The 22934-nt window shown below is 36.9% G+C and overlaps 1 protein-coding gene across 2 annotated transcripts; it reads right to left on the bottom strand.

Annotated features, from left to right (window-relative positions):
- Positions 1-74: 74 nt before the first annotated feature.
- LOC134537811 (uncharacterized) lies at positions 75-17901 on the bottom strand. 2 transcript variants are annotated; one of them, XM_063378648.1, is made up of 3 exons: positions 17810-17901; positions 17518-17670; positions 75-2007 (listed from the first exon to the last, which is right to left on the bottom strand). In XM_063378648.1, the coding sequence occupies exon 3, from the start codon at positions 1992-1994 to the stop codon at positions 765-767; it is 1230 nt and encodes a 409-aa protein (XP_063234718.1). In that variant the 5' UTR covers positions 1995-2007; positions 17518-17670; positions 17810-17901; the 3' UTR covers positions 75-764. The 2 variants fall into 2 exon arrangements, with proteins under 2 accessions (XP_063234718.1, XP_063234719.1); XM_063378649.1 differs by lacking the exons at positions 17518-17670; positions 17810-17901 and adding an exon at positions 6668-6732.
- Between the last annotated feature and the right edge of the window lie 5033 nt (positions 17902-22934).

Here is a 22934-nt window from a genome sequence, read left to right as displayed (position 1 = left end):
ATGCTTGAGGGTGCTTAGGTATGGAGGGAATTTTCTAAAATCAACCCTGAATACATAAACATAATAAAAATTAATTTGCACCAAAGAAAATTTTACATTTAAAAATCACAAATTACAATTTAATTTCAAGTGATAAATAATCAGGCAAAATATTTAAATGATCATATAATAATAGTGAATACAGTATATCAACCCAAGATTAAAAATAACTATAGTAAGTAAAAAACTATCAATCAAAGATTGATTGTTTACCTTAAAGAGCATAAAAAATATAATATTACCGACCATAATCTAGAATTTAATAGCATATAATTTTATAATAATACTAGTTTAAATTTTACCCGACAAGTAAGCTTCGTAATGTAGAGCCACGGGGGTGTAGAACTATTCAAATAAATGTACAATTAATATTAGAGCCTTATATGACTACATGTCGTAAAGACACCGCCATTAACACAGTACTAACACATAAAAAATTAAAAATAACATTGTATAAATAATATTTACATAGCTTCATAATTTATTAAAATAATTAAAATATTGTACCATCCAAAAATGAGGAAACGAGCTTTAGATGCAAAACAAATATTTCACTTAAAAAATTAATCGATTGCAACTATTGTAGGTACATTTATATTTGAAATAAAAAAATATATAACTATTCTTAATAAAACAGAAACAAAACCAACAGATTGGTTACAGAATATGTTCTGCGTATTATGAAGTGAAATCATTATTCTTAAAAGGAATAAGTTGACTAAGTTCTACAGAAGCTTTTTCTGACTGAATAGTGGGAGCAATTTTCTGAAATGCGAATAAAACGAATCTGTTAGCATTAAGGGGAGATTTTTGAATTCACCAGTGATATTCTCCATGGTCACATCTGATTGAGAGCTTAAGTCAAATCCCAAAAATGGAAGAATTAAGGTTGAGTAGAAAAGGCCATACAACATTTTGCTGTCGAATTCCTCCAGAAGCCCTGCGAAAGAGATGTGCTGCTCCCGGGGTGCTCCGAGCGACCTCAGAGCAGCTGTGAGCTCGCTGTGGTACCCTCGCAGCAGGGTGCCCACGTGGTCGGTCCTCACGTCGTCGCTGACGCTGCCGAAGACGAACTGGAGCAGGTCCAGCACCGGGGAGTTGTAGCTGCAGCACTGGAAGTCCACCAGCATGATCGCGTCCGCCTCGCCGCCGGACTCGCAGTGGCGGTACATCACGTTGTGCAGGCCGAAGTCGCCGTGGTTGAGCACGTTGAAGCCTGCTTCGTCCCTCCGCCACAGGGGCTGCAGGTCGTCGAACATGGTCAGGTAGCGGCGCCGCAGCCGGTCGGCCCAGCCGGGCCCGAAGTCCGGCCAAGACTCCACCTTTTTGAGAACAAGCGTTGTCAAACCCTCGGACATTTTCTTCAGAATATCGTTCAGACCTTTCTCTTGGAAACAGTACTTGTCGAAAACGGCGAACAAACTCCCGTCGTCACGGTGAATCATGACGGAGGCCGCGTGGAACCTAGCGAGTGTCCGTAGTGCAAGAAGGCTGTGCTCAAGGTCCAAACCGAGCGCTCGTTTCGGTGCCTTAAATCCTTTCGGTGCCAGGTCTTCTATTGCAATCAGGTAGCTGGGTGCGTCGCGGGTGTAATACACCCGTGCGCTGAAGTCAACGTGTCGATCACGCATCGCTCCGGATAACAGGGCTGACATTCGGGGAAGAATCTCGTTGAACATTTGTATCTCCCTGGTGAAAAAAGTGGTCTGCTGTGCCATGTTTTTAGTGGCTTCAAGCTTAGGAACAACTTTAACCAAGAGTGATAGTGTATGCTGCGTTGCTTTTCCCTGCCGTGTGTACTTTACCGTAACCCTACTGAGGCAGCTTCCTCCGTGAAGGTCTTCGTTCAGCTCAGCCACTCCTAAATCAGGCAGCACCTGGATGGTACTATCTTTCTCTGCCTCCCTCAGTATCAGCTGCATCAGCTCAACTGTTATCTCTTCAGTCGGGCCCATATTCAACTGCACACTGTTTGAACAAACACAAAGTGTAATATAGTCAGAGGTAAATAAGTACGTTAACTTTATTAATGTAAAATGTTTTAGCAAAAATATAAATAAAATATGTATAATAAAAGTTAAAATCGATACTAAAAATTAATTCAATGATGTAATATTGTATTACCTAAATGATTCCTCGACTTATTAATTATGTATGAGACACTTAAGTTTATTTTAAATTATTTTTAAAACTGCACAAAATAACAAATAACGCTGTTGATACAAGAAAAGTAATTCATAGACGTTATATAAACATCATGTAAATTTAAAAAAAAAATGTTTTACTATTTGTATTTATAAACGTGATATATTAAAATAATTTCACTATTTTTTTATCTGAGAATGGTTAGTGACACCTGATAATCATATTATAAAACAATTATCGAAAAACTTTTTCTATGATTACTTTTGAAGTTTACCTATATTAAAATTATCACATCATTGAAAAGTTCATAAAAACTGAACAAATACCTCTTTAAAATATTATGAAAAGCTATCTGAGTTATTTTAACTGTATTAAAACATCTGTGTATGATTTTTATTGGGTCTCTAGTAGGTAAAATACATGTCAATAACCGTGTATGCGTTCCTTGAAGTTTAGAAGCATATTAGATCTTAGAGAGGTACAATACGTGATAAGTATCGTGTCTCCTGATCTCGTAGTTTAGAAAATTGTCTTACAAACATGCATTTTATGGAAGTGTACAAGAGTTTCAAAAGGAGCATAAAAAATATTTATATATATTAATACATATATATGGATAATTGAATGTAAGCACTCATGTTATACATCCAGGCAAGTTCCCAGAAAATTATAAAAATAATTTAATATAATTTTTGCTTTTCAAAGAGTCAGTTTAAATAATTTTTTTGGCGTTGAAATTAGTTAATATTCTATTGTTTGCAGAAATGTAAACCAGAATAAATTTTACGTTTGAAGTGTACTTGTTGCAGATCAGCAAATAACCTCCAACCCACGCATGGATAAACTATAAAAAGTACCCTCACAAAATAATTATATACCTGAAAACAAATGACAAAGTCCTAAACTGGATTAGGAATGGCTACTAGAGGTGTGTTATTGTAGGTACAAGCAAAGTTAAATTTTATCTTTACGTCTTCTTTAATTACTATCCTTTCAACTGTAAATATGTACATTATAAATAGATACAAATAGTTTCTTTCACAAAATACATAGTTGAATAATTCGCATATAATACTGTCTAATACTGATCCCTGTAACTGTAACATTCAATGCTTGTACAAAATTATAAGCATAACATGAAACTTTTATATTTTACATTATCAGGTCCCGCAATCGGACTCTGGCAAAGCAAAGCTAGCCAGCTGTGAATGTCAAAAAGAGAAAGGGTCAAATAGATACATCGCATCATGCCTTAAACGCCTTACACTATTAACGTAGACCAGAAAACAATACAGAACTGGCAAAGCAAGATACAGTTACAACCAAAAAAAGAGAAAGTAATTAAAAAATTATTTAACCACAAAACCGTACGTACCACGAGACTACTTGACATGGTTACCCTAATGCAGAATTCCAAACGTAATTTCCAAGTGGCAAGCCGAAACAAATTTCAAAACGCTACATAACGATCACACGACGTTAAGAACAGGGCCACAACCTGTTGGTGCCCAAGCACACAAACCCAAGTTCCGCGAAGAAGCTTACCATGTCGAGATCTCGCCAGCACCGTACCCCTAACTGTCTTAAATAGTTACAAAAGGAACTACATGCTGCTCAAATGCAAAGTGACCCGACACTGTCGGTGGCTACAGCTGAAAAGCCTCGAGACCCAGCGCCGAAAATCCTCGAAAGCAGCGCCCCATAAGGGGAACAGCGCAAGCGCCGAAAACCTGAGTGTGGCGGATCAGTTACCAGTTGGAAGGAGAAGGAATCGTGACGTATCTAAAGGGGAAAGGAGGGGGAATGGGTAGGAGGGGTGACAAATACGCCGCGCCGAACTCAAAGTACATGACGTTGTCATTACAAACACATCAAATAATATTATTTACTACTTCACAAAAGAATGATACATTATTTAGCTAAATGCCTAAAATATATAGAGATTAGCAGGTTCATTATTTTCTCGTATAAAATCATTGAAAAAATTATATCTCTCTAACAATATTTAGAGCAAACAATGTTTATTAGTCACAAAAATCTCTTAGCATGTGCTCTGTGGCTCAAAATAGATTTATTTTCAATACTCTAATATAAATGTATCAATGAAAATATTTGTATTTTTCTCGCAGGAAAATAAAAGTAGAAAAACTATAATATCTTAGAATTTATGTAAATATTGTTTCATTCATATAATTAACATTTGCATTTGTTGTGCGTACATATAGAAGCATCGCGAGTATTTTTTATTATATAAAATATTATATATACATATATACATGTATTAATACAGTTGACACCCGGTCATCAGTGCGCACTGGGCTTTGAAGAGATCTGGCTTTTAAAGAACATTATTTTTATTTATTTTTTATGATTATTTTAACAAAAATTTGAAATGTAAGTTTTTATTATAATTTAATTAAATATAACTATTTTAAACCTTTATTGTAAGCCACGGGGTTTATATTTTGTTAAATTGGTAAACTGTTAGTAGCTGGATACTAGTAACGGTATATTTTTAATATAAGTACTTTTTTTTAGATTTTAAAAATGTGTCATTTAAGTGTAAATGTGTTTATAATGGCTACATAAAGTTGTTAAAATAATTTCCTTTAAGTAAGTTATATTAACGCAGCTTAATAGTTCCACTTAGTGCTGCTAGAGGTGGGGTAGTGAGGGTCAGTGATGTAAGAACCCGTCAGAGCACAGTTTTTATCCAGGATTTCAGGGAAAATACTACAGGATTTTCAATATAAATTTGTGATTAGTTTTCTAGACGAAATTTGTGTGTATTTTAGATTCTTTAAGAGATCATTTAAAACATGTGGTTTTAACATTAATCCAGAAAGCATGCAGAAGCAATTTAAGTTTTTGGGGTTTGTTTTTGGGGAAAGTAAATTTGAAATTTACTCCCAGAAATCTGTTCCCATAGTTAATTTTACCCTCCAAAAATTGTAAAGGGGGTGATACAGTTTTGTGGGTATGTTTGCATATTTAATTAGATTTATCCTCGATTACACTAAAATGCGTGCTCTTTGAATAATCTGTAAAGGAAAGGAGTTTAGTTGGTGTGGTACAGTGTAGAAAATAAAGCCTTTATCGATTTGAAGAAAACTTTTTCACAACCTCCCATTTTAGTAATTCGTTAATTATGAATGTTGTTCGTTTTGTAGGTAGATGCTTCCAGCCTTGTTTTGGGAGCAGTTATTTTTTTGCAAGAAGGGGGAAAGGGTTTTCAGCCAGTAATGTTTGCCAAAATGAGGCTTAATAAGAACTATTAGCGTAAAGTGCGTATGAAAAGGACGCAGTTGCGTGTATCTTTGCCGTGGAAATGTTTGAGAATTTTTTAGAGCATGATGAATTTGAGTTGTGGACCGACAATCAGGCCCTTACCTGGCTATTTTATCATCCCCGAAAGCTTGGAGATATTGGACGATGGATCATGCGACTGGCAAGATTTAAATTATAACTAAACATTTCAAAGGGAGTGAGAATGTTATAGCAGATGCTCTATCAAGGATGTGCGATGATACCCAGCAGTTCAGAGAAGAAGATGGAACATAAGGAGAAGATGAGAAAGTTGAATGGGAGGAAGTTAAATGGGATGAAGCAGAAGGTTTTGAGAAGAATTAAGAAAATTACAATGATTTGGGAATTTTCCCGGTAGTTTTCGTATCTCATAATAAAGATGAAGAAATAATCAGAAAACTGAAGAATTTACAGGAGCCTAGAAATGAGGAGTATGAAATTGTAAATGGAGTTTTGTATGTAGTTAGGGACTGTAAAAAATAGTTTTATATCCCACATGTTTTGAAAGACATGATTTTATGTTTGGGGAACATGGTATGATTGATAAAACTGTTGTTAAAGTTCAGAACAGTTAGTATGATACATGGACCTCGAATGATATGTAAACTAGTGCAAGTTATGCCAGTTGAAGCAAACTAGGAATTGTGAAATACTGCTTATTCGGTTGAGAAACTTACAACTTGTGCCCTTATATAGGGTCTTGAGTGGTAACAATAGCCTTTGGAATTGGTAGATGGTTTCAGTAAATGTTGTACTTTAATGCCAATAAGAGTTATGAAGAGTACACAGGTAATAAAAACATTAATAAGAAAAGCTTGGATTTTGTTTCCGGCACCCGAACAGTTTGTTTATGATAATTCCAGTTATTTTGTAATAGTTTTCAGCATATGTGTTTTGAGTGGGAAATCAAACATATTATTACCAGTCATTTACTATCCTGACCCGAATTTTGTCGAAAGAATAGATAAAAATATCAAAGTTGCCTTGACGATTTTTCAACATGTCTGTGTTTCTCACAACATTTCCTTAGTGTTCGCCGACTCGTATATGTTGCCCCCCCCCCCCCCCCCCCCTCCTTTTCGCTGAGCCAAGGACGCGGCTACAACCCAGAAGCCAAGCTACTTCATTTTAAGAATTATTCCTACAAAAAATGTTATTATAACGTAAACTAACTTACCTTGTCTAAGAGCTACAGCTAGATGTTCCTAACAGCACTTAATGAAATGTACTCAATGAATCTGTGACTACTAAACCAATGTAGGTCGCTCTTTTGTATTTAAATTTTATGGAAGTGTTATCTCCGAATGAATGAAATCTTGGATACAGTAAGATTAAATGACTATTTGGATATGAATTATTCTATTTGTTTGATTTTCTTATCAGATTTGCTCAGATTATCACTTATTTTTTCTTGCGTGACAGTCAACAAACTTAGCTATACACCCAAGGATAAACATTACCTCATGAAGTTGAGGAACAGTAGTTATGAAATTTAGAGCTTGGATAGTTCATAAAAAATCATCAATTTCACACACAGTAGACTCGCCATCATCCGCGATAATAGAAAATCATTAGTAATTGACCAAGTTAAGTTTAATCATTTTTAACTCACATTGTTGTTAATATTTGTAATAACCGTTTCGTTTCTTACAAAACGTTGCGCAGTTTTTAATTGAACCATTAGTTTCTTGTACCACAGAATTTCTCCCGAATAAATAGATTTTTAAAAGGGCATATATGAACTCATTCGTCGCCAAATGAAGCATAACATCGGATTGTACCAAACGTTAAACGAGAGGTCTTTGCAAAGTCCCGAAACTGTAAAAATTATCATTTATTGTCTAGGCACATGTCATAATAACAAAATTATTTCCCAGAATGGTATGTCCAACGTCTTTTCGTAAATGCCCAAGCTTAAGGACCAATAATTGAAGTTTAGGTTTTAACGCAATGTGCGTGCGAGTCAATTTTCTGTGGCTTCAAAAAGTAACGTTCATTACATTATACTGGAAATTATAAAAAAATATTAATAAGCAGACACTTCTCGGATAAAAAAATAGCATATAAGTGCAAATACGACCTCTCACTGTGAAGAAAAGCTAGCATAAATAAGAAACTGTCCGTACCTTTTAGCAAGCGACCAAGGCAAAGTTCATTTTCAGTGACACGTTGCAATAAAAATTCAGAGTTTTTTTCTACGAAACAAACGATCATTTCGCTATTGACATGTCTTGCAAACAAAATTTTAGCACAGGCGGGACTATTTAACCTCCTATCGCAAATAAACATATTTTTCGGTGGCAAGTGCAGCATAAGGTTTAGCAATGCGGATGCAATTATTTATTTTTTGCTTCTTACATTAGAGTTGAATATTTTCTTGAGATATGAATTTACTTCAGTAAACAGACATTTCAGTAGTAAGATCATACTTTAAAAAGAAAACAACTATGACCTCTTCAAGTATAAAAATAAGCATAGACTCTGGGCTTTTCTAAGTCAACTTGCATGTGTGTGTGGCAACGCGTATTCAGCGTGCCTTGCGCGGTTATCTATAACTCAGGCGGACTTGCTTGTGGTAATGGAGAGATAAGATAAACCCGTAAGATGCCGCCAGCAAATAGGTGATCTCTGCTATGAATGAGAAGAGAGGGGGCGAGTGCTGAACAAAGAAGACCGTTGTGCAACGTTCCTATTACGGAATTACCTTCTAGGCGCGCGGCGGAATGAGTTGTATAACCAGGGTGGTTCTGAACCATTTCTTCTGGAATAATGTTGGCAGGCTTTCACGGCCATTGTCTGAAGTCGCTTGGCTTCTGGGTTGTAGCCGCGTCCTTGGCGAATAATTCACCGACCTTTCGGTCGACATTGCAGTCACCATCATCAGGGAGCACTTACCTACTGCAATACTTTTCACTTTTATTATGTATCTCTTGTATATCTTTATATTATATATTTTAAAATTTATATTTTATATAGCTTTTATATATTCATATATTATATACTTTCATTTTTTATAGTTTCAATTGGGTTCTATAAGTCAAATGATTCAATAGACGACGTAGCTTCTCCTGCAGCGAATTCTAGCGACAGTTGCGGAAACTACGTGTGATTCGCGTCCAGACATGTAGTTGAAAACACTATTTGCGTACATTTATCACGTTCGGCATTATTTCAAAGGATTCTACGTGTTTTCTACATGAGAACACATTAATTTGCTCGTTACCGAGGTTAGGTGTTACACATCACTGACCTGTACTGAAAAATACTATCACATTTTTATTTATTTTTATTTTGCATACTGATGCGTTTTAATTACATGTACGACAGCGTAGCCCTAATGTTGGATCGCTTTTAGCTAGCAAGGACATTATCAATCAATTTTAATTGATATTGCTTTTGTTTGTGCTGTGTAGTCATGTTAAAATAATAAGCCTATACTATGGTTGTAAATAATCTTTGGATAAGCTTCAAAATGAACAACCCACCCATGGAGAATCGAGAGTTAAAATGATTCTATATAGCACACCCACTGAAATAATGTCATAACAAAAAAAATGAAAAGCAAAACAGTGTTTAAAGTAACTTACTGGATTTCACATAAGAATTTCTAGAATAAAATATTAAAGACTTTTGCATTACATTTTTATTTTTCACCAAACCTACCATACGTACAACAGTACTTTACCTTGTAAGAGAACTTTTTACTTAATTTTTTCTTGTAGTACGTCAGTATTTGTGTGAATGTTACACAACTATATTATTTTTTGTGCGCTATTCAATGGTAAAAGTTTTAACTAACATAACTTGGATAAGTCCCGACGTTTCACTTCGCATTACAGCAAGTATCTTCAGGGGGAAAAAGGTGGTGTGGCTGTGTCATGGACACAGCCGTGTGTTGTACGTGAATACGTGTACGTAACAGGTGATATTTTCTGTATAAAATATAAAATACGCTATTTTTTACCTTAACACCATATATATTCACTGTAACTATTTTACACTAATGTTTTATATATGCAATCGATAGATTTTGACGAGAGCTGACGATTGAAACGTTATATTGAAAAGTTATACTAAATGAAAATCTCGAAACGCAGCAAAATGACCTCAAATTTGGCGGCGCTTCCCCCTCCACCGCGCACGATGCGTCACAGTCCTCACTTAGCGTAACGAATTCTTTGATCCTTCAGCTATCCAGTGGTGTAATAAAATTTTGGATGGAGGTGATGGATATGTAGCTGCAACACCAAACTGTATCCCCCGATTTTCGTTATCATTCGTTTTCTTGAATTGCCTCCCACTATGGAAGAAATTTTAAAGACGTATTCACGTCAAAAAAAAATCCAGTGTTCGATTGAAAAAGAAAAAAATTGGTTGTCTGTAAAGTCGGTTTACGGACGATAGTTTAACGTCACAACGTCATAACAAAAATTGATGAAATGATTGCATACTTTTGTGAATAAAATTGAATCATTATTATTGAATTATTACTATTTTGTATGAATAAAAAGAAGGAGTGAAATGATATCTACAATTTAATTGATAAATTTACTTTTATTTGCACTCATTAATTCAAATATATTTATTACTTTAACGAACAGATTATTTTAACTATAACTTTTATACATGTTTGCTATTTAACTTCTTCCAATCTGTGTTGTTCTGTTAAGGATAGGACGATGATAGGAAAAGCAGGAAACGAATGGGAGTGTTTCAAGTTAAATGTTCCTCGAAAAAGTCAAATCGGTGGTTGTTCCAATCGAGTGGAAGAGAGATAGATGCGGCGCAAGCGTACAATTAGCGTAACGGGACACAGCGTAACAGGACAATGTGCGTAACGGTACACTTTTTCGTGCGTGCAGCCGGCATTCATCGATTTATTAGACGTTGTCACGTCAAAAAAAACACGAAGATGCCTGCCGTAACGCGGAGCGAACGGTAGGTATAAAACCGCCGCCACGATGCGGCACAAGTTCGGGAAGTCGAGATGAGATTGTCTCGTGAGACAATGGCTGCGTCCTAATCAACGTTAAGTGACGATGTTCGGCCCCCGAGAGTTTCTGCGACTCGGGGTTCCGCGAGCTGATTGGTTCTCGCGGAAATGCCGACTTGCTTCCCCGGGACCCGGGCGACCTCGGTGGTAGCTTCAAGCGCACGGCTCCGAGCGAGCGGCGCAGCACTCGTCGTGAAGGTGTTTGCTCCTGGGTGAAGGGAGGGGGAGGGAGGGAGGGGGGACGTCGACGTCGAGTCGGTCTGAACAAACTGCAGGTTGTGCTCGGTACGCATTTTTACCCCTCCCCCCCCCCCCCTTCACACTCCCCTCCGAGGGCGGCAGCGACCGTGGCGCTCCTCGTGGTAAATTATTCAAGTCCTCCCCGCGACGAGTGTCTTCTAGGAAGTGTAACCGCGAAACGCACACACACGCCGACGGCCGCCCGGGGAGTGTAAATATTCCCAGACTTCAGTCGGAATTTTAGAGCAAGTTGCACGGTGCTTTACTTAAATCGTGTTCCCGCATTCCGAGCTTTTTTTTTTTCAGTTTTTTTTTCTCCATAATTTAAACAGCTATCATATTTAAAAAAAAACATAATTTCGTGTGTTTCTGGAACTACTACTACTTATTAATCAATCATGTATGCAAATTTTTACATGAAATGTTGAGTACCGTAAACAAAACAATCCCCGAACGTTGCAATTTTTCAATATAGTCGCCAGCTTCAAAATTTATAAATAAATTTTAAATAAATATTTTAACTATTTTTAAATGCATCCGCTATCTTGAAAATCCGTAATTATTATCAGATTTTAATGGTCAATATTATAAAATTTATAAAAATTAATTAAATTTTAATTTGAAAACATACTTTCGTCATTTTAAAACGGCGATTAATCCTTCCTCCATGGAAGCCACCGGCAGACTGACCTCCTACCACTAATGTCAAGGAAATATTACGCCAGCCAATATGACGTCATGGCAGCCATTTTGATCCGTCATTTTGGTGACGCACAGTGCAGATCGCCATCTTATTTTCTTCTGCTAGAGGATGCTGCCGCCAAAATAGTTTAGTTTTTGTCCAATAGAGTGTAGTAGTGTGTATTACCGTGGCTTCCGCCATCTTGACAGCCTTCTTGGCCACTATTTTGTAATTCGGTAAATTTTAAGCTAGAAATTCAGGAAAAATCCCAAAAACAATTATAAAAAATCACTTGTTAAAATAATTATTGGTTCGATAGATATCCATCATTATTTCGACCCTTGTTTGATGCAATAAAACATTATTTTAATTATAATTACCAAAACAGACAGGTAAGAGAAAAAATACAACAAAATTACAAATAAATAATTAATTACAGAAATTAAACAAGTAAAAAAAAGCAAATTACAAGTATTTCTCGGTGGTGCCTACAGTAAATTAAGAAGGCGAAGCGAGTTTGCAAGCCATTTTCATGTGTTTTCAGGGCATCTCCACGTGACAGTCGATTAACCAGCCACGCCCAGTAGGTGGCAAAGCACGTCCATTTGGTGGTCAGACATGTCTGTTCAGTGGCCAGGCATGTAATTCGTGACCAGCTGCGTTTTGATGTAAGCTATGCATGTCATCATGTTTGCCAGGCACGCACGTTGAGTCGTTTGGTCGGGCTTGGACGCCAAGTCGGTGGCTAACAACAACAAATATGCACTAGCCAGGAAAGCATTTCCAGTAGGTTGCCAGATAACCTCCAGTTGGTAGCCAGGCGCATCCAGTAGGAGGTCAGAAACATCCATTCAGTAGCCAAGAGGTATTTTTCGTTGATACTCGGCGAACATTTTAAACAGTTCATGCACAAAATCATGTGCATAGGCCAAGCGTCTCCGAACCAAGTGATAATTCTCTTCGATACTCGAACAACATTTTAAACAGGTCATGTTGGATGTCTGGCGTTCAGACCAGGCATCTCAGTAGCAGCTGGATAAACTAGTCTGAAGGTTACGCTGGTCTAACCCCTCCACTATGAAAAAAATATATACCGCACTGGTTGCTAGACCGAGAACAAGCATCGGGACGGGTCTGCTACAATGTCCGGCAGGACTTCGACAGCTTCGCGTTTAAGCTGAAGGAGAGGAGGCTGGTCGTGAACATGGATACCTGGTAAAGAGTATAGTGAAGGAGACTTGTTGTGAACAGGGTGTATTGTGGAGAGCTTAGTTGAGGAGACTGTGTGTGAACATGGATTTGTGGTTAAGGGCTTGGTGGAATATGCTCGTTGTTAAAAAGGATTCTTGGTGGAGGGCTCTGTGGAGAGGACTCGTATAAAGAAATGTTTGTTGGTGTGCTTGGTGGAGGAGGTTATTTTTTAGACAAATGCGTGGTGGAAGGCTCGTTGCAAAAAGGGGATGTGTGGTGGAAGGTTGGCGAAGAATGCTCGTTGTAAACCGGAGGGTTTGAGGGAGGAAGCTTGTTGTGAACAATATATGTGTGGTGAATAGCTTGGTGGAGGAGACTCGTTGTGAAGAGGAATGTTTAGTGGAGGGTTGGTGAATGAGGCTGTTGTGAAAAGGGAGGTTTGGTGTAATAGGCTTGTTGTGAAAAGGGATTTTTGGTGGTCGGCTTGGCGGAGAAGGGATTTATGGTGAAAAGTTTGGAGGAGGAGGCTCGTTTTAAAAATATATTCGTAGTGGAGAATCTTTATGAACATGAATGCGTGGTGGAGGTATTGATGGAGAAGGTTCGTTGTGTGCAGTGATGTATGGTGGAGAGCTTGGTGGAGGAGACTCGAGCCCTTGATAGTTGTTACATCATTGAATTACTGTGTTTGTTACTTTTATAAAATTTAAAATCCACGAACCTAATAAGCGTTTTTTTTTTTTTGTCATTTTTCAAACCAAAACTCTTCGCGGAGTTGAGTAAAACAATATTTGTTAGCAGACTACTGCAGGAATTAAAAATAAAATTACTCTACAGAAAATGGCTCGAACGATTCAGTGATATTACGATTTTCAACCTCGCTGTAGTGATCAGTCACGTTATGCGTTTCTTCGCTTCTCCTCCCCCCCCCCCCGGGTCAACCCCCTTGAGCTTCATCAAGCGTGTGGGCAGACGCAAAACTATCCCTCGCTACAATTTAATGAAGGTAGCAATTTATCTCCAGTCTGATGACAGCAAGTCCTGTGCACCGAATAAAGTAAAAAAAAAAAAAATCCCATCCAACGCAAAACGTTATCAACAGAGAAATACTGATAAAGGTCACTCTTCCAATTAAATCTGTACTAAAACTCATACCCAGAGATACTATACTGGCTGTGTCCTAATATGAAAGACTACCATAAATTTGCACTTTCAGCAAAAATAATGGAAAAGTTTAAAATTAATTTAGACGTACTTGACAAATTGAAGAATTCACTGATATGTGCTGATATTTTTATTATTCACTCCATTACTAAATAAAAAGGTAGCTACGTCGGCCATTATAATAAGATGCCTTTTTATGGTTAACATTTTCAAATTTTTTTGACGAGAAACTAAAATATTGCATTTAATATAACTTAATTGTTTGCTTATATAACTTACGTTAAACGAAAGTTAGTACTATGTACGACCACCTAAAACAATACACTTTTAGGAGCTACGCCAGTATTTTATAGAAAGTTCCGAAATTTGAAGTAAAATGGCACCCGAATAAAATATTCTTCGTCTGGAAACACTTGTTGGTCCAAATAGCGATTTTTCAGTAAATTTATTGTATTTAAGATAAAGGGTTGCCAACTAAGTAACAAGTCCCTTCCCGTGTGTATTTTGTTTATTTTTTTCATTTTCAGTGTTTGACGTTTTAAAGTCAAAGGTCAAATTACGAGGACAATGAATTTGTTGTACGCAAACGTTTAATTTGTATGTACGTTGTCGTGAAATAAACCCCTCGACGTTAATATCGACTGGCAACCATGGTATTCAACAGTAACTTTGTAAATTGCACTTTATTGGTATGTAAAAACTCAATTACAAATACACCTTAAAATTTTCTTTTATAAAATAAATTTTAAAAATGTTATCGACCATTCATTTTGTTTTCAATTGGGGCAGCCAATCGGTTACTCTGTCTAGGCTAAGTGATATTTATGTATGGGTGGTGAAACAATATATTTTGCATGTAATAAACAGTCACTATACTACTGTAAATATTGTTGTACGTGGCTGGGTGTATTAGAATGCTTCGTTTTGGATTTTAGGGCCTCATTTTTTCGATGAAATGTTAAACACAAGCCCATTAAAAAACTGGGGTCCACGAAATGACCCAACCGAGTAAATTACTTTAGGAAGTGACATTTATATTCTATGTTATAAAAAAGGATCAAGATTTAAAAAATCAGAAAAAAAATAAACATAGCCCAGATCCAGCTGCAAAACGTGACCTAGATGAACCGTTATGTGTGACGTAACCTCGTAGAAGCCATGAAATATGAGGGACCCGGGGTCCGAATAGACAAACTACAACGTCACATTCGTGGTTCATTAAACACCAGTTCAACGCGAAGCGGATGTTTCCCACACTCTGTCGCAGCCGGCAGCAGTGTCAGAACCACGTGAATGAACTGTGGGGAGAGTGCGACAGTCCATTTATCTGGCGTCGACGAAATTCTCCGAGCCGTCAAACTGAACATAACTTACATTCTAAACATGGAACTGTGACAACTGCTGTAAATCGTTCAAATGTGACAGGAAAACTCTTTTTAAGCAGCTACAAGCCTACATGACAACCACCATTTTATTATTTGTTACGGTCTTGGAGTTTAAATTAAATGTTTTTCCCTGAAATATTTTGTCAAATTTCCTGCGAGTGAAATATTTAATATTTAATACTTGTTTTTTGTTTAAAATTAACATTATTGTTCATAGGGTTGGCCCGCTTTAGTAGTCACTGTCTCTATTACTTCGTAGTGCAGGTTTAAATCTTCCTTAGTTTAAAGAGATCATCTTTTTTTTTTTGGTTGGCATTTCATACTATCAATACCTTACGGTAGCAGAAGGGATTGTTTTTTGACTGGAACGTTTGAGTCAGACTTAACATGTCTTAAAACAAAATATGTGACAACTACCAGGAATCAATTAGATTTAGCAAGAAAACGTTAAATATATTAAATTTAGTATTATTCGGAGCATGTTTAACAGTTTTCCAGTAAAGGAGCCATTGAATAATACAAGTTATCATTGCTTTTTTAGAAGGTTGAGACGAGTAAAAATGGCAGAATGTACCAACGTTTCGCTCTACATTGCAGCAGGCATCTTCAAGATAGACAAATAGAGACCTAGATGGTGGTAAGTATCTACATACATATACTGCCAGGTGTCTTCTTCAGGAACTATCAATATGCCAATACGTGCTAGATGGAGTGTAATAATTTTTATACAATTCAGCATCTCCAGCCAGTGGGGCAAACACCCCCATGCCCCCCGTTTGTGTTCAATGCTGTGCAAGAAACACATAAAAAATTATTTCCATGTGTGCGTTTATAAGGATGCTCGTTTATACAGGCCAAACAATAAGAGGAAGGCAAGAATATTATACGGTCGAGCAACTGAGAGAAAGTTCAAAAGAGAAAAAAAGATTTACACGAGAGAATATAATTGAATTAATTACTCAAACAGTTCAAAATAATTAACTTGAAGAACGTAACAGAGTGAGTACAGTGAAAAGGAATCTGAGCCTTTTAACGTAGTGCTAACCTTTGTCTTGCCGCAAGGTAGCCAGGAGCTGAAGTCTGTGGCCACTATTTTCGAAATGAACGCCGGTAAATAGGTCCCCTCTCCTCCCCCCCCCCCCCCCAACAAACACTTCCAGATCAATCAGATTAGATCATTAATCGTCTCGTTCCAGTATTTATATTAGTACTATTTTGCTAAACACGCAAAATGTATCGCAATAAGGCAAACTATGTCATGTGTTTAAATAAACATATAATGCAGCCAGTTATAAATGTGTGGTGTTTTACCTCCAAAAACTATTTTTCATCCCTTGCACTAATGCGTGGTCGTATAACTTTTTTTTTGAAAAAAGATTTAAGATAATATTATAAATTCCGACGAATTTTGTACTAAGTAAGTTTGAATTTTTTTTTTAAATTTCAATCCCTGTTTTTACTGTAATAGTTAGTTTTATTAAAAATTGTTTCAGTCAAAGGTTTTAGATAATTTTTATGTTTTACAATAAATTATAATGGATTTTATAGTATATCTATTTTAAAAAAAATTATCTTTTGTATTTCAAGACTTGTTATTTCCACCCCTTTCACTGATGATTTGTGATATAAAATGTTCATTAAACAAAAGTTTTCAACAATATTTAAAAAGTTAAACACAAATAAACTTTAATTCGATAGAGTACATGGTTTGGAGGTTCTGTTTATTTTCTTATTTCAGCCCAACTTTTTTCAACCTCATACAGCAATGGTTTATATTATCAAAAAATTGTTTCAGAATAAAATTTTAGGTAAAAATTATATGATTTACAAACAATTTGAACGTATTTTATAGTGTACCTACTAAGGGAGTTATGAAAAAAAAATATTCTACCCATTTTTAAATACCTCGCAAAAATAGTTCGTCTAATCAAATATTGTTTCAAACAAATTCTAATATTTATAAATATTTTAACGTATGTTATGGTGTGCCTAAGAAGGGAGTTATTGATTTTTTTTGTCCTCCAGCTCTTGTTTTTTCTACCCCTAGCATTAATGGTTGGTCGTATAAAACATTATTTCAGACGGAAGTTGTAGATAAAAATATAAGTTTCCACAATCAAACAAAACGGATTTTTAAAAGTGTACAGGATACATAAATTATGAATTTTTGTTAAATCATACTTCTTTACTTTTTCAACCCATGCAACAATGGTTCGTCTTATCTAAAAATTGTTTCATGCAAACGTTTTGTATAAGATTTACCAAAATGTTAACGGTTTTGATAGTGTAGCGGCTACAATAGGTAGTATTTCTTTGAAATATACCTAGAAGACATTGTTTAGATACCCGTTAACGAGGATTTTAAAAGTTACCTCTTTAATATCTTCTCACAGGAGCCCTGGTGTGCAACCGATGCGTTTCCTGCAGATGTCTCTGCGTGTAGATATTCAGCTCGTCTCTCTTTGGCAAGGCGCCTTTCTTCAACCTCAGCAGCCACCCTGATAGCTAAGATCTCACTGCGTCAACTGCGCATTAAATACAACACGTTTTATCCACCAGTATTATTTAACATAAATGCAAGTTTCTTACTAGTTATTATAAAAAAACAACAGCATTATTAAGAACAGTTAAAATAAAATACAAATTTTTTAAAACTGTAAGCACCTCTGCGTGGATTGGATTTGAGCTCCTTCGTCCTCCTGTTTTTTGATCTGCCCCGTGTTAAACACCTCTTCAATGCGTGCGAGAGGCAAGCGACAAGTCGACAATTTGATCCCGTGTCGCCAGCCTTGAATAAGTATTTAGAGCAGTTTTGAAGTATGTTATCTCATATATTTCTAAACTGAAAACATGTAACTGTATCTGTAGATAAAGTAACAATTAAAGACACGCGTATTTTGCGTTGCTCAAGGCTTATGAAATGTTATCAGCAGCTATGCTCGTTATTTTTTTCTTTTACCTAATGGCGCAGCCTAATCAACAATAGTGTCAAGGATGTGTGTTTGTGAATGTTTATTCAGGTTCGTAAGTGACTCCTTAACTAACTTGCCGTAGTAAAAAGGTATCAGTAATTAGTATTCATTTTTACTTATTGTGAAGAAAGAATTACAAAATTGGACAAGCCTGCGGCAGTTGTATGTGCAAATGTGCTTGACAAATATGATAACTTAAGCTGCCCTACACGTATGTTAAGCGCTTACTATATTAACTTATGTACAAATTAAAATATAAAACCCCAAATTGAATTTTGGGGACTAAGCCTCCAAAAAGGATTTATACTACCAACCGGGGGGGGGGGGAGAAACCCCCACTGGAGGCTTCTGAACAGTGGAAATTTGGGGAGCGAAGGCCGAAACGAGTATAACTTTGGTGGGGGAGGGGATGAAGCCCCAAAAGAAGTGGAGGATAAGGGTTGAAGACCCTTTTGAGTGGAGCGGAATGTATAAGTGTGGAAAATTTACATTTTCGATTTTTTTTAAGGTGTAATTGTCAGAAACGGGTACTTATATACATTATACGTTTGAGTGATTACGTTATTTTTACCATTAGTACTTAGTTTGGTAAAGCCGCGAGCGATAAACTGCAAGAAAAATAGAATATTTTATAAAACATGCAAGTCACAAAGACATAACCAACCCTACAAGTTATAAATCGTTAAAAATGTATTTGTTATTTATTTTATTTGTAATTTATTTATTTTACTTCTCCCTCAATTAAATATTACTGGAAAACATATGAATCGCTTAACAATATGATTTAAAAGAATTTTTTTTCTTTGTGAGATAGTTTAATAAATGAAAACGTGATGCATGCCAAGACTTAAATCGCAGCCTTAGATTAACACATAACGTCTGAATCATCAAAAGTTTTCGATGCACATTACTTCAAAGCCGGATCGCACGAAGTTGAAAGTTTGCCGGATGTTAGCGTTGCGCTTATGCGTTTTGTGTGATTTAAAAACTTTTTTTTGACGTGACAACGTCTAATAAATCAATGAACGCCGTCTGCACGCACGAAAATGTGTCCCGTTACGCACATTTTCCCGTTACGCTGTGTCCCATTACGTTCATTGTACGCTTGCACCACATCTATCTCTCTTCCACTCGATTGGAACAACCATCGATTTGACTTTTTCGAGGCACATTAAACTTGAAACACTCCCATTCGTTTCCTACTTTTACTATCATCGTCCTATCCTTAACAGAATAACACAGATTGGAAGAAGTTAAATAGCAAACATGTATAAAAGTTATAGTTGAAATAATCTCTTCGTTAAAGTAATAAACATATATGAATTAATGAGTACAAATAAAAGTAAATTTATCAATTAAATTGTAGATTTCATTTCACTCCTTCTTTGTATCCATACAAAATAGTGATAATTCAATAAAAATGATTCAATTTTATTCATAAAAGTATGCAATCATTTCATCAATGTTTTGTTATGACGTCACGTTAAGAGGCCACTCCAGTGTTTCAGGGGCATTACGCAACCCGCGTTAAACTCATAACATGCAATGCTATTTTCATTTTGCTTACAACTAATTAACTAATATAGATTTCGAAATGATGCTAGCTTGTTATGTAAGACAACGATGCTCTTATCAAAGCCCCTTTCTTCAAAAACGTGCATAAATTGTGGCTCAAACCTAGACAATACACTTATGCATATTAGTAAAGATTAGTATAAAACCATAATTTATGCACGTTTTTGAAGAAAGGGGCTTTGATAAGAGCATCGTTGTCTTACATATCAAGCAAGCATCATTTCGAAATCTATATTAGTTAATTAGTTATAAGCAAAATGAAAATAGCATTGAATCTTATGAGGTTAACGCGGGTTGCGTAGTGCCCCTGAAACACTGGAGTGGCCTCTTAAACTGTCGTCCGTAAACCGACTTTACAGACAACCAATTTTTTTTTAACTTTATTGTTCAAATTTTTGCGTCTTACATTTCTTGGGTTCCTGCGTGTATGAACCCAGGCGTAATAACGAGTCGTGACCACATTCGTGCACTGGCGGGAGTGTTCCGTTTCGTGCCGAACCGTGTTTTCGCTGACATTCTGTGGAATGAACCCCTTCTGATCGCCGCGCGACCGATGCGGCGTAGCGCAGTTTAGGAACGATCCGGTGCGTGTTATTGTTCTCGTGCGACAGGGGTCGTGGCGCGGCTAGGGTAGCCAGTGGCAGGCAGCGGGGTTAAGGGGGTGCCTCCCATATAGGTCATGATTTTATACTTATATTAATCACTTATTAATTTTTAGACTTTTGCAATTGTTTAACTTTCACGAAATTAAAAATATATGCAGCGCATACTTTTTGCATAATTAGCTGCCAAGTTACATTTTAACAGTTTAACGTTTTTGGGATGTTAAAAATAAGGAGAATTTAATTTATTGCAGAACTTAAATTTTTTAGGTTTAACTGCAAAGCCACTTCATGATATGGTTTGCCTTTATATCACAAAAACTCATTTCATGTTTCTCGGCTGTCAAAATCGTAACAAATTTGAGAATTTTGAAATGCCAGGTAAAAAAAATTAATATTTTCTAAAAGAAATTCAAACATTTTCTTTAAGTAGCCAGTGGCATTGCAGTTAAACCTAAATAGTTTCAGTTCTGCATTGAATTAAATTCTCCTTATTTGTACAACCCAAAAACGTAAAACATGTAACTTTGACAGCTAATTATGCAAATAGTATGCGCTGTACATATTTTTCATTTCGTGAAAGTTGAATAATTGAAAAAGTCTACAAGTTTATCTGTAATTACTGTAAATATAAAATCTTGACCTGAAATAGAAGGCACCCCCTTAATGTAGCGCACGAGAAAGCCATGTACGATGGTGTCACCGCGCCGCGCCCAGGTAACAAGCCAAGATGACACGATAGTTACGGTACTCGCGCTAACGTCCCACAATACTGGTACCCAAGTGTTATTTAAACGAATGCAAAAGCAAAATTAAATAACTTACAACACAAGGATTTAAGGAACAAAATAATTAGAGAAAATAATAATAGATTAACTAAAATCTTAAATAGTAAGACACGCCTCAGAGGTCAGCGAAAAAATAGCTCTATCTTCTCGACCGTTACGATCCAATCCAACAGTCATCTGGCTTTTAAAGCATTTAGCAACTGTAACCGGTATGGACTTTAAACGAAACGCTCTGAAGAATCATCTGAAGTATCACTTCAATGAATTAAAAAATATATATATATTTAGCATCAGACTGACCTATCATGCACCGATGGTCATCATATCTGTTCAGTGAGAATATTCGGTGTGACGTGACTTGGATGAACCGGAAGAACTTCTCTGCCCCGCGAGGTCTCTATGGGGGTGGTTCGAGGTCGGGCCTCTATTCGGGTCTGAGGAATTTTTAAGGGGAAGAGGGGAAGATGTGGAGAGTTGTAGAGGGGAAGAGGGGAAGAGGGGAAGAGGGGAAGAGGGGAAGAGGGGAAAGGGGAAGAGGGGAAGGGGGAGAAGAGGGGAAGAGGGGAAGAGGGGAAGAGGGGAAGAGGGGAAGAGTGGAAGAGTGGAAGAGGGGAAGAGGGGAAGAGGTGAAGAGGGGAAGAGGGGAAGAGGTGAAGAGGTGAAGAGGGGAAGAGGGGAAGAGGTGAAGAGGGGAAGAGGGGAAGAGAGGAAGAGGGGAAGAGGGGAAGAGGGGAAGAAGGAAGAAGTTGCCCCCACCCGCCCGACTGCGAATGGCATTCAGCGCGCGTGAGGGTGTGGCGGACGTGACGGGACGGTCGGCGTCCCGACGCCGCGTCACGAATGCCAACTCGTCTCACCCCCTCCCCCCTTCCCATCCACCTCCTCGCCGACCAATCTCCTCCCAACCGCTTTAAGAGCCGTTCCCTGGATCACGGTCAGGTTGTTCGAAGCCACCAGACGAAAAATCTTACCGTTACCGTCATACAAGCTGCAGGGATAAAAACATTTCTTATTCGCGACGTACAGAGTTATAGTCAAATTTGTTGTAGTGTAAAGCATTAATGTTATTTTTTTAATTTATTGTTTATAATATTTCGATTTATCTTCTTAATAAAACTCTTAACAATGCTGACTGACAGACAGACAACGCCCAGCATAAACCAGTGAACCCAAGGATTTGAATTTGTAGGACATATTCCTTGATTACTCTAAAGATGCACTAAGATATGAATTTTTTTTCAAATCCCACGCATAAAGTTTGTATGAAGTCACTGGCCAACTCACCACTTTTTTTTTTTTTTTTTTTTTTTTTTTAAAGCTGTTGCATGTTAATGCCATCTGCGTCTCCTCTACTCGCTTTCAGATCTTGGTCAGCCTCCAAGGCAAGTTGCGCGGGCGTTAGAGAATAAAAAATTTCCCGTCTTTCACGTTTATGTCTTAGAGACATATGACCTGATGTTTTAATGATGTGTAAGGCCCTGGTAAGAACAGGTAACTTGAGCTAGTTAAGTATAAAATAGTTTCTTACGTTTCTATTGGTGGTGACACTTTTCACTTTTACCTCTACTGGGTGCGCACCTCAAAGCAACACACACGACATTTCTGTTGGTTTTCTCCGTGTGCTCCTGGTTATTCCTGGCGAGACTTCTGCTGATGTTCTCCGAGTACTTCTGGTTATTTATGAGAAATCTATCTCTGCATGAAAAAATTTTTTACTTAAGGAGACATGCAATTTTATTCATAGTTACATTTAATTTGTGAATTTGTGTTACTAAATCAGCACTTACAGTAATTTTATCAGGTGGAATTCAAACAAAAAATCATTATTCAGTCAAATAATATGCCTTAAGAC

The sequence above is a fragment of the Bacillus rossius genome, chromosome 12, assembly GCF_032445375.1.
Source record: "Bacillus rossius redtenbacheri isolate Brsri chromosome 12, Brsri_v3, whole genome shotgun sequence".
Taxonomy (NCBI): domain Eukaryota; kingdom Metazoa; phylum Arthropoda; class Insecta; order Phasmatodea; family Bacillidae; genus Bacillus; species Bacillus rossius.
The sequence above is the reverse complement of the archived record's forward strand: the minus strand, read 5'-3'. Positions and strand labels throughout refer to the sequence as shown.